General features: G+C 54.0%; 1 protein-coding gene across 4 annotated transcripts in view; it reads right to left on the reverse strand.

The window, feature by feature from the left end:
• Positions 1 to 2,918: 2,918 nt before the first annotated feature.
• gatad2b (GATA zinc finger domain containing 2B) overlaps positions 2,919 to 12,881 on the reverse strand; it is an 87,131-nt gene continuing 77,168 nt past the window's right edge. For 2 of the 4 annotated variants that reach the window (XM_087985072.1, XM_087985071.1), the window contains exons 9-10: positions 11,653 to 11,836; positions 2,920 to 4,805 (exon numbers count right to left, since the gene is read on the reverse strand). In XM_087985072.1, coding sequence (XP_087841198.1) covers positions 4,672 to 4,805; positions 11,653 to 11,836 — 318 coding nt within the window. In that variant the 3' untranslated portion in view covers positions 2,920 to 4,671. Of the gene's footprint in view, positions 4,806 to 11,652; positions 11,837 to 12,881 lie in introns of all 4 variants that reach the window. The other 2 variants (XM_087985073.1, XM_087985074.1) reach the window with 2 other exon arrangements.

Raw genomic sequence — 12,881 nt, forward strand, 5'->3', positions numbered from 1 at the left:
CCCACTCCCTCAGTGCTGCCCCTGAGGGTGTCAGCCTAGATTATGGGCCTGGAGTTTCTGGAGGGAGGTCGCGAACTCACTTGGCCAGCTAAGTCCGAGCCGAGAGAAGGATGCCAGCTGACCCAAAGCTGGCATCTCGTGTAACAGATGGTCAGAGGCCCGTAGGTTAAGTCTCTTGCAGAGTAACTTGACCTTTTCAATATACAATTACCACAAACCCCATCCCCATCACTCCCACCCACCCACCAACCCACAAGCAACAACCACATACAATGTAGAATCGAAAGCTCAGGGACCTTTCCAAAGTACAACTGGAGTGTGCCTGAGGAATCAGTTGCTTTGCCTGATGCCTTTCGGACAGGACGGGCACCACTGAGTCAGTGTGTCCTACCGTCCTCTGCACCGACCGAGGGGAGCAGAGAGACGGTCTCCTCATCCATCCCTTTCTTCACAAACTGCCCCCCCCACCCGTCTCTGAACACACTCGCCAGTGGACTAGCTCTTTAAAACACCCAGCGTTGGGTGGGACGTGTGTGAGAGAACTGCAAGTGAGCAAACACGCTGAGCATGACACACATGGATACACACACAGACACACACACACGGATACACAAACAGACAGACACACACACACAGACACAAACACACACATAGACTCGTGCACACAGACATAAACACACACACACACGGATACACACAGACACAGACACACACACACATAGACTCGTGCACACACAGACATAAACACACGCAGATACACACAGACACAGAGACAAACACACAGACTCGTGCACACACAGACACAGGCTCATGCACACACTCGCACACACAGAGACATACACACACCCCCTCCACACCTCGCCTTGGCGCACCCAGGCCGCAGACGGCAGGGAAATTTAGCCCCGTCTCTGTTGTATCCCAGGGGGAGCCGCCTGTGGTCCAACTGAGTCATGTCCCCACCGCCCGACCCTGTTCAAAACTCCCTCCCCAACCCCACCTGACCGCTCTAAGCCTGTTGATATCCCCATTCCGCCCAGTAAGGGAGCCCACTGGAGGTAAAGGTTAGGCCTCAGGGCTGAGGGGTGGCAGGAGCCACGTGGAAATGGGCTGGGGGGGGGGTAGGCACAGCGAGACAGAGTTTCCAGTGTCACAATCCACGCCTGCCCGGATCGTTCGGGGGGGGAGTGGCTTCAATCGACGGTCAGAGGTCAACGATAATTTTTGTCACGTTTAAGGATTTCAACACCGTCAGCCCGGACGGAACTCAGAATGGGGGCGTGGGGCCGGAGAGGCAGTTCCTCCTCTTATTCTCCTGCCCCTCGAATGCTGCCTGACCGACTGTGCTTTTCCAGCACCACACTCTCAGAGATGCTTGGAGTGCTGTCAGGCTTAAAAGGGAGAGGGGGGTGGGATATGAAGGTTTAGAAGCAGGTCAATGCAGTGATGATAGAGACCAGCAGTGGTCTGATTGAACGGCTGACAGAACACAATGGCCTCATCCTGTTCCTATGTCAAAGCTGCGATTATTCTGGAAAGGTACAGACAGGGACTAGACAGGCGAAGTATTTACAAGTCCAGAAGTGCTTTCAGCCCTCCATTTCTTAAAGTGGCTGGGGAGCCAGGACAGGAAATTTAATTTGTCTGTTACAAAGTGCAACCGCGCCACAGTCCGAAAAAAAACACTGCAGCAACGGCCCCCTCACACAGACCCTACCTCTCTCACATACACAAACATTCCCAAATACACTCACAAATATCGACACACACATTCCCACGCAAACCAACAGCCCCCACATATACACACAGGCATACACATGCCCACACTCACAGTCCCACATATACATACTCCCACACACTTTCACACTGACACACAGCCGCCCACATATACTCTTACACAGATACTGACACACACACACACCCCATATATACGTACACACAGATACACAGATACACGCCCCACATATACTCACAGACACCCCCCCACATATACTGACACATACACTCCCACGTGTACTCACACACAGATACACCCTCCCACATATACTGACAGACACCCTCCCCATATTACGCACACACAGATACACGTCCCACATATACTGACACACACACTCCCACATGTACTCACACACAGATACACCCTCTCACATATACTGACACACACACACACCCCATATATACGCGCACAGATACACACCCCACATATACTCACAGACACCCCCCCCACATATATTCACACACTGCCACATGTACTCACACAGATACACCCCCCCACATATACTCACACACCCCCATATATACGCACACAGATACACACCCCACATATATTGACACACACACACTCCCACATGCACTCACACAGATACAACCCCCACATATACTCACACCCCCCCATATATACGCACAGATACACGCTCCACATATACTCACAGACACCCCCCACACATATACTCACACACACTCCCACATGCACTCACACACAGATACACGCCCCCACATATACTGACACACACACTCCCACATGTACTCACACACAGATACAACTCCCCACATATACTGACACACACACACACACACCCCACATATACGCACACACAGATACACGGCCCACATATACTCACAGACACCCCCCCACATATATTCACACACTGCCACATGTACTCACACACAGACACACACTCCTACATATATACACACACATATACTCTCACAGACACACACTCCCACGTATACTCAATACATTCTCCCCCACAAATACTCACACACAGATACACCACCCCCATATACACACACACAGTCCCCCCTGCTACCCCCCCCACCCCCACAAATACTCACACACACAGACACGCAGAAAAAACACATTCAGGGCTGCAGAGGCTCCACCTCTCGGCACAGTCACGATTTGTGCTTCTGCAAGTCTTGGCTCCCACCCTACCCCTCTCCCCTCTCCCCCCACCCAGGGGACACAGCTCACCTCCTGCTGCTGCTGAGAGGCTCAGGTGGGAATAGGACTGCCACTCCCTTCCCTTCTACTCACCCCCATCCCTCACCCCCTTCTCCGCCAGAACACACCAGTCAGAGCTCTCAGTGGGGGTGGGGAGGGGGACGAGCTGGGCATCGAGCGAAATCCCTCTGCCGTCTCCGTGGCACGCCAAATGGGGCCAAGTGAGTGCTACGGGTACCCTGAGGTGCCCAGGGAAAGAAGCTGTCGTCAGGGGCAAAGAGGGTGGTGAAGGGAGAGGAAGCAGGAAAACAACAGGTAAACACACACACAGAGGCACATGTACACACACATACAGGCGCACCCATACACGCACAGGTTCAAGCATGCATGCACACAGGTACACACACAGGCACCCAGGCATGGGTGCGCACATGCACACACGTACAGACACCCAGGTACAGGTGCACACATGCACACACATACAGGTTCAGGTGCACACATACACACACATACAGGTGCACACATGCACACATACAGGCACATGTACAGGTGCACACACATATAGGCACCCACATGCACACACATACAGGAACACATACATACACACACAGGTACAAGCGTGCATGCACACGGGTACACACGTACAGGCACGTGTGTGCTCATGCTCATATACTCACACACAGATACACACTCCCACATATACTCACACACAGGCACACACTCCCACATATACTCACACACAGGCACACACTCCCACATATACTCACACACAGACACACACTCCCACATATACTCACACACACGCACACACTCCCACATATACTCACACACAGGCACACACTCCCACATATACTCACACACAGACACACTCCCACATATACTCACACATAGGCACACTCCCACATATACTCACACACAGACACACTCCCACATATACTCACACACAGACACACTCCCACATATACTCACACACAGACACACACTCCCACATATACTCACACACAGGCACACTCACACATATACTCACACACAGGCACACACTCCCACATATACTCACACACAGATACACACTCCCACATATACTCACACACAGATACACACTCCCACATATACTCACACACAGACACACACTCCCACATATACTCACACACAGACACACACTCCCACATATACTCACACACAGGCACACTCCCACATATACTCACACACAGGCACACACTCCCACATATACTCACACACAGACACACACTCCCACATATACTCACACACAGGCACACACTCCCACATATACTCACACACAGGCACACACTCCCACATATACTCACACACAGACACACTCCCACATATACTCACACACAGGCACACTCCCACATATACTCACACACAGACACACACTCCCACACATGCTCACACACAGATAGACATCCAGACAGACACACACACACACACAGACAACCCTTCCTGAAGGCTGCCACTTGCATTGTGAGGTGGTGCGAGCAGCAGAGTGTTGGGGAAGCCCATTCTCCATTCCCCTACCCCCACAAGGCCGAGGACACGGTTAGCAACAGATACAGAGAACGATAATACTGGGGTTGAGGGTGGGGCCGGGAGGAGCAGGAGTGTGGAGGAGGGAAGGGGAGGGGGTAAAGTAGGGGGTTCTGCTCCCTCCGAAGCGGCGGGTTAAGTAACGAGGCACCAGGACAGGCACTGCATGCGACGGGAGCAGCCCTTCACTTGGGCGTGCTGATGGACTGTGAGATGGGCCTGGGGGGGATCATATCCAGCAGATACTCGCGCTGACGGTCCGCCAAGGACGAGCCCTTCTGACCTCCGACCCCAGCATTGATGTACGACATGCTGACCCCTGCGGGAGAAACGACAACAGCAACAAAACAAAAACAAGGAGGGCGAGAGAGAGAGAGAGAAAAGGAAACACGTCTGAGAGTCAAATCCAGTCAGAAAGGGAGGGGCTAAGAGCTGTACGGATTAATTAATATTCATAGAGTCATAGAATCATTACAGTGTGGGAAGAGGCCATTCGGCCAATCCAGTCCGCACCGACTCTCCGAACAGCAACCCACCACTCCCTGTCCCAACCCTGTACTCGTGCATTTCCCGTGGCTAGCCCCTCTAACCTGTACATCCCTGGGGACTACGGGACAATTTAGCATGGCCAATCCACCCTAACCTGTACATCCCTGGGCACTATGGGACAATGTAGCATGGCCAATCCACCCTAACCTGCACATCCCTGGGCACTATGGGACAATTTAGCATGGCCAATCCACCCTAACCTGCACATCCCTGGGCACTATGGGACAATGTAGCATGGCCAATCCACCCTAACCTGCACCTCCCTGGGCACTATGGGACAATTTAGCATGGCCAATCCACCCTAACCTGCACCTCCCTGGGCACTATGGGACAATTTAGCATGGCCAATCCACCCTAACCTGCACATCCCTGGGCACTATGGGACAATGTAGCATGGCCAATCCACCCTAACCTGCACCTCCCTGGGCACTATGGGACAATTTAGCATGGCCAATCCACCCTAACCTGCACCTCCCTGGGCACTATGGGACAATTTAGCATGGCCAATCCACCCTAACCTGCACATCCCTGGGCACTATGGGACAATTTAGCATGGCCAATCCACCCTAACCTGCACCTCCCTGGGCACTACGGGACAATTTAGCATGGCCAATCCACCCTAACCTGCACATCCCTGGGCACTATGGGACAATTTAGCATGGCCAATCCACCCTAACCTGCACCTCCCTGGGCACTACGGGACAATTTAGCATGGCCAATCCACCCTAACCTGCACATCCCTGGGCACTATGGGACAATTTAGCATGGCCAGTCCACCCTAACCTGCACATCCCTGGGCACTATGGGACAATTTAGCATGGCCAATCCACCCTAACCTGCATCTCCCTGGGCACTACGGGACAATTTAGCATGGCCAATCCACCCTAACCTGCACCTCCCTGGGCACTACGGGACAATTTAGCATGGCCAATCCACCCTAACCTGCACCTCCCTGGGCACTATGGGACAATTTAGCATGGCCAATCCACCCTAACCTGCACATCCCTGGACACTATGGGACAATTTAGCATGGCCAATCCACCCTAACCTGCACCTCCCTGGACACTATGGGACAATTTAGCATGGCCAATCCACCCTAACCTGCACCTCCCTGGACACTATGGGACAATTTAGCATGGCCAATCCACTCTAACCTGTACATCCCTGGGCACTATAGGACAATTTAGCATGGCCAATCCACCCTAACCTGCACATCCCTGGGCACTATGGGACAATTTAGCATGGCCAATCCACCCTAACCTGTACATCCCTGGGCACTATAGGACAATTTAGCATGGCCAATCCACCCTAACCTGCACATCCCTGGACACTATGGGACAATTTAGCATGGCCAATCCACCCTAACCTGCACCTCCCTGGGCACTATGGGACAATTTAACATGGCCAATCCACTCTAACCTGTACATCCCTGGGCACTATGGGACAATTTAGCATGGCCAACCCACCCTGACCTGCACATCCCTGGACACTACGGGACAGTTTAGCATGGCCAATCCACCCTAACCTGCACATCCCTGGGCACTATGGGACAATTTAGCATGGCCAATCCACTCTAACCTGTACATCCCTGGGGACTACGGGACAATTTAGCATGGCCAATCCACCCTAACCTGCACATCCCTGGGCACTATGGGACAATTTAGCATGGCCAATCCACCCTAACCTGCACATCCCTGGGCACTATGGGACAATTTAGCATGGCCAATCCACCCTAACCTGCACATCCCTGGGCACTATGGGACAATTTAGCATGGCCAATCCACCCTAACCTGCACATCCCTGGGCACTACAGGACAATTTAACATGGCCAATCCACCCTAACCTGCACATCCCTGGGCACTACAGGACAATTTAACATGGCCAATCCACCCTAACCTGCACATCCCTGGGCACTATGGGACAATTTAGCATGGCCAATCCACCCTAACCTGCACATCCCTGGGCACTATGGGACAATTTAGCATGGCCAATCCACCCTAACCTGCACATCCCTGGGCACTACGGGACAATTTAGCATGGCCAATCCACCCTAACCTGCACATCCCTGGGCACTATGGGACAATTTAGCACGGCCAATCCACCCTAACCTGCACATCCCTGGGCACTATGGGACAATTTAGCATGGCCAGTCCACCCTAACCTGCACATCCCTGGGCACTATGGGACAATTTAGCATGGCCAATCCACCCTAACCTGCACATCCCTGGGCACTATGGGACAATTTAGCATGGCCAATCCACCCTAACCTGCACATCCCTGGGCACTACGGGACAATTTAGCATGGCCAATCCACCCTAACCTGCACATCCCTGGGCACTATGGGACAATTTAGCACGGCCAATCCACCCTAACCTGCACATCCCTGGGCACTATGGGACAATTTAGCATGGCCAATCCACCCTAACCTGCACATCCCTGGGCACTATGGGACAATTTAGCATGGCCAACCCACCCTGACCTGCACATCCCTGGACACTACGGGACAGTTTAGCATGGCCAATCCACCCTAACCTGCACATCTTTGGATTGTGGGCGGAAACCCACACAGACACAGGGAGAATGTGCAAACCCCACACAGTCACCCCGAGGCTGGAGTAAATCCTGGGTCCCTGGCGCCATGAGGCAGCAGCGCCAACCACTGAGCCACCATGCCAGTCCCAGAAGGGGTAGGGGCCCATCTCAGTTGGAGGGTGGGCACCCCAGGACAACCATGCCCGGTGCAGCCCAGAGTTGTACCAATGAAACCACCTTTCCACTGAACCAAGTTGAAGGGAGTGGAGAGTGAGCGGGTTGGGGGGGGGGGGTGTTCAGAAAGGACTGCGCGCTGACGCTTGATCTCAACATTAATCCCTGTGTCCCCTCAGCTTGAACACGGGATGGAGGGGTGGTCTCTGCGCCCAGCGGCTGGGAGCCTGGACCTTGCCAACAGGCACTGGCAGTGGGCCAACCGGTTAGTGAAGCGGAATGGGTGGGCGGCACTGGCAGGGTTTGTGTTCCCCCACCCGCCCTCCAGCTATGGGCACCAGCCTCCAAGTCAGGACTGACCTGCCCAGCACTTGTTGGTGAGGGGCCTTTGGTGGAAGGAAGGGTGAGGGTGAGTGTCAATAACAGATCTGCTGACCCCACACTTTCAGTGTGGGGGCAAAGGGCGCCGTCGATTACCCCCCCCTCGCAACTCCCACCGGGCCTGGTGCCGCACTGAGGGAGTGCCACACTGCCCTCACAGTCAGAGCCGTTCCAAAGGGATGGGCTGTCTCAAGTGGAACAGGGTGGGTGTGCGACTGAGATGCCTGGATGGGTGCTTCCCCTACACCCTCCGCTCCCCCTCTACCCCCACAATGGTACGCTATACCCACTGCAGAGTGTGGCACCGATGCCACAGTGGCAGACTCAGGAACCCACTGCTGCTGCCTCCATCCCAATCCAGGCATCAACACGACTGGATTCTGGGGCTGCAGCCCAGGGATACCCAGGCAGGGCTGGGTCAAAGACAACGCTCACATCCCCAGGGCCTCTTTCAGACCCTCAGCAACCCACCCCACCCCCCCACAAACCTCCACCCTGGGCACCTGACTGACTGTTCACTGACCATTGGAACGCTGGCCGCTGGGTTTGCAAACAGGTCCCCAAGTCTATCCTGAGCTGTGTTGCTGCTGTAACACATGTCAAATCACGTCACCTCAGGTTAAATTAATTTCGCCGAACCATCTTAACGTAGCGGAGAGCTCCCTCTACACTGTCGCCATCAAACACTCCCAGGACAGGGACAGTACAGGATTAGAGTAAAGCTCTCTCTACACTGTCCCCCCCATCAAACACTCCCAGGACAGGGACAGCACAGGATTAGAGTAAAGCTCCCTCTACACTGTCGCCATCAAACACTCCCAGGACAGGGACAGCACAGGATTAGAGTAAAGCTCTCTCTACACTGTCCCCATCAAACACTCCCAGGACAGGGACATTACAGGATTAGAGTAAAGCTCTCTCTACACTGTCCCCCCCATCAAACACTCCCAGGACAGGGACAGCACAGGATTAGAGTAAAGCTGTCCTGGGAGTGTTTGATGGGGACAGTGTAGAGAGAGCTTTACTCTATATCTAACCCCGTGCGGTCCCTGTCCCAATCAAACACTCCCAGGACAGGGACAGTACAGGGTTAGATACAGAGTAAAGCTCCATCTACACTGTCCCCCCCATCAAACACTCCCAGGACAGGGACAGTACAGGGTTAGATATAGAGTAAAGCTCCCTCTACACTGACCCCCCCATCAAACACTCCCAGGACAGGGACAGTACAGGATTAGAGTAAAGCTCTCTCTACACTGTCCCCTCCATCAAACACTCCCAGGACAGGGACCGCACGGGGTTAGATATAGAGTAAAGCTCTCTCTACACTGTCCCCATCAAACACTCCCAGGACAGGGACAGCACAGGATTAGAGTAAAGCTCTCTCTACACTGTCCCAATCAAACACTCCCAGGACAGGGACAGTACAGGGTTAGATACAGAGTAAAGCTCCATCTACACTGTCTCCCCATCCAACACTCCCAGGACAGGGACAGTACAGGGTTAGATACAGAGTAAAGCTCACTCTACACTGACTCCCCATCAAACACTCCCAGGACAGAGATAGCACAGAGTAAAGCTTCCTCTACACTGTCGCTATCAAACACTCCCAGGACAGGGACAGCACAGGGTTAGATATAGAGTAAAGCTCCATCTACACTGTCCCCATCAAACACTCCCAGGACAGGGATAGCACAGGGTTAGATACAGAGTAAAGCTCCCTCTACACTGTTGCTATCAAACACTCTCAGGACAGGGATAGCACAGGGTTAGATATAGAGTAAAGCTCCCTCTACACTGTCGCTATCAAACACTCTCAGGACAGGGACAGCACAGGGTTAGATATAGAGTAAAGCTCCCTCTACACTGTCGCTATCAAACACTCCCAGGACAGGGACAGCACAGGATTAGAGTAAAGCTCTCTCTACACTGTCCCCATCAAACACTCCCAAGACAGGGATAGCACAGGGTTAGATACAGAGTAAAGCTCCCTCTACACTGTCCCCACATCAAACACTCCCAGGACAGGGACAGCACGGGGTTAGATACAGAGTAAGATTCCCTCTACACTGTCCCCCATCAAACATTCCCAGGACAAGAACAAAGTATGGAGTGAGGTACAGAGTATAGCTCCCTCGACACTATCCCCAATCAAACACACCCAGGACAGGGACAGCACAGCGTTAGATACAGAGTAAAGCTCACTCTACACTGTCCCTCCAATCCCAGGGACAGGGACAGCACGGGGTTAGATATAGAGTAAAGCTCCCTCTACACTGTCCCCACCATCCCAGGGACAGGACGAGGTTAGGTACAGAGTAAAGGTCCCTCTACACTTTCCCTCATCCCAGGACAGGGACAGCACAGCGTTAGATACAGGGTAAAGCTCCCTCTACACTGTCCCGATTAAACACCCTAAGGGCAGGGACAGATCAGGCTTAGATACAGAGTAAAGCCTCCCCCTACTCTTTTAAACTCAAAATAACGCTCCCCTACCCTTTTAAACTGAAAGTAAACATTCCTTTACTCGTTTAGCCTGAACGTAAAGGACTTTCTACACAGCCCCCATCACAGACAGGATCTGTGTGTGCAAGTCACCCTCACAACCCGGGCTCCAATCAGCACAAACCAATGGGGGGGGGGGGGTGTCGTTTGTTTTCAATCCTGGAATTATTGCAAAGCCACCAGAAACTGCCATGTTTCCAGCTGGGGCTGGGCACCACAAGAAAACGCCCCCTCTGACCAGAGCCTGGCCCGCTAGCTGCTGCATCCTGGCAGCACCGCGGGAGCTCCCTTACCCTCCGCTGGGGCATTACTGCTCTAGCTCCACCCCCACCCCCAACCCCACCTCACCCCAGCATCTGACCCTCTGCCCACCCTCGTCCGCCCACCAACAGTGCGCTCTCCTTTCTGGCAGTGCCAGCCCACCAGATGCAAACCAGCGACTCTCTCCCGGGCGCATGCTGTGATTGAAACGGTGGGCCACTACACGCAGGCCGCACGGAAACCCTATGCACAGTGAAACGTGTACGTATGCCCACCCCCAACTCCCCCCCCCCCCAGCCCCGTCAAACAGAAGAGGAAACATTCCAATTGTGGCCACCCCTCCCAAATAATGAATAAAATCCGCTACAGGCCTCCCATTTGGCGTGGGGAGGGGCCGGGTTGGCATTTAACGCACCAATATGATTCCCATGGCCGCCGGGTGAATGGCGGGCTGTTTTCCCAGAGTGCACGGCGGCCGGGAAAGTGCCCTATCTTGGACTGGAACGCCTTCGTCTGTGGGTCTGACACCAGACCCCCCGCCCCCCCCCCTCCCCCCGCAGCCTCCGCGCAGGAGAGGAGAGCTCAAAACGACACACTCGAACGGGAGAACAGAGCAGGGCGGAAGGGGTGTGAGGGGGAAGGGGTCCGCGTTTTCTTTCTGTTACAGGTTTCACTGTGCAGGGAAGTGGTCCAGAGGTGAAGCAAAGACAGACCCGAGGGCCGCTTGAGCGCCGCGCGGCCGAGCAGAGAGCGTTTGTGTCTACCTGAGCTGGTGAAGTACGGCCTTTGTCCTCGGCTGGGGGCTCCGCTCCGCACTGCATGCTTACCTGGCATGCCGAGGAGACCGCTGGCCACATGCAGCTGGGGGCCCTGGGCAAAGTTGGAGAGCACACTGCGAGCGGAGGTGTGGAGCCCTCGCTGGAGCGATGACTGGGACTGGGGCGGCTGCTGCAGGAGGCAAGAACACACACACACGAGAGACACTGAGGGTGAGCGGCGCACTTCAAACGGGGGGGGGGGGGGGGAGGGGGAACGTGTCAGAGGTGCTGTGTCAGCATCGCCACAGCCAGGGTTCAATCCAGCCCGCGCACTGCTGACTGACCTGGGAGTGTTCGACTGGGGATGGGGTGGGGGGGGGATAGTATAGAAACAGCTCCACGCTGTATCTGACCCTTTGCTGTCCCCACCTTCAGTGTTTCATTTGGACAGAGTAAAGGGAGCTGTACGTTTCATTCAGAAGAGTAGAGAGAGCTTTACTCTCCATCTAATGCCTTGCTAGCTCTGTCCTTGGAGTGTTTGATGGGGAACAGTGCAGAGAGAGCTTTACGCTGTCTCTAACCCTGTGCTGTACCTGTCCTGGGTATGTTTGATGGGGGACAGTGTAGAGTGAGCTTTACTCTGCATCTAACCCCGTGCTGTCCCTGTCCTTGTCCTGGGAGTGTTTGATGGGAGAACAGTGTACAGGGAGCTTTACTCTGTATCTAATCCTGTGCTGTCCATGTCCTGGGAGTGTTTGATGGGGGACAGTGTAGAGTGAGCTTTACTCTGTATCTAACCCCGCACTGTCCCTGTCCTGGGAGTGTTTGATGGGGGGGGGGGGGGGGGGGGGCAGTGTAGAGGGAGCTTTACTCTGCATCTAACCCCGCACTGTCCCTGTCCTGGGAGTGTTTGATGGGGCGGGGCAGTGTAGAGGGAGCTTTACTCTGCATCTAACCCCATGTTGTCCCTGTCCTGGGAATGCTTAATGGGGGGACAGTGTAGAGGGAGCTTTACTCTGTGTCTAACCCTGTGCTGTCCCTGTCCTGGGTGTGTTTGATGGGGGAGCATTGTAGAGGCAGTTTTACTTTGTAACTAACCCCATACTCTCCCTGCCCTTGGTGTGTTTATTAGGGACAGTGTAGAGTGAGCTTTACTCTGTCTCTAACGCCGTGCTGTCCCTGTCCTGGGAATGTTTGATGGGGGACAGTGTAGAGGGAGCTTTACTCTGTATCTA

This window comes from Chiloscyllium plagiosum, unplaced genomic scaffold (assembly GCF_037043375.1).
Source record: "Chiloscyllium plagiosum isolate Xiang-an unplaced genomic scaffold, Cpla_swu_hap1 HiC_scaffold_50, whole genome shotgun sequence".
In the NCBI taxonomy this organism is placed as follows: Eukaryota; Metazoa; Chordata; class Chondrichthyes; order Orectolobiformes; family Hemiscylliidae; genus Chiloscyllium; species Chiloscyllium plagiosum.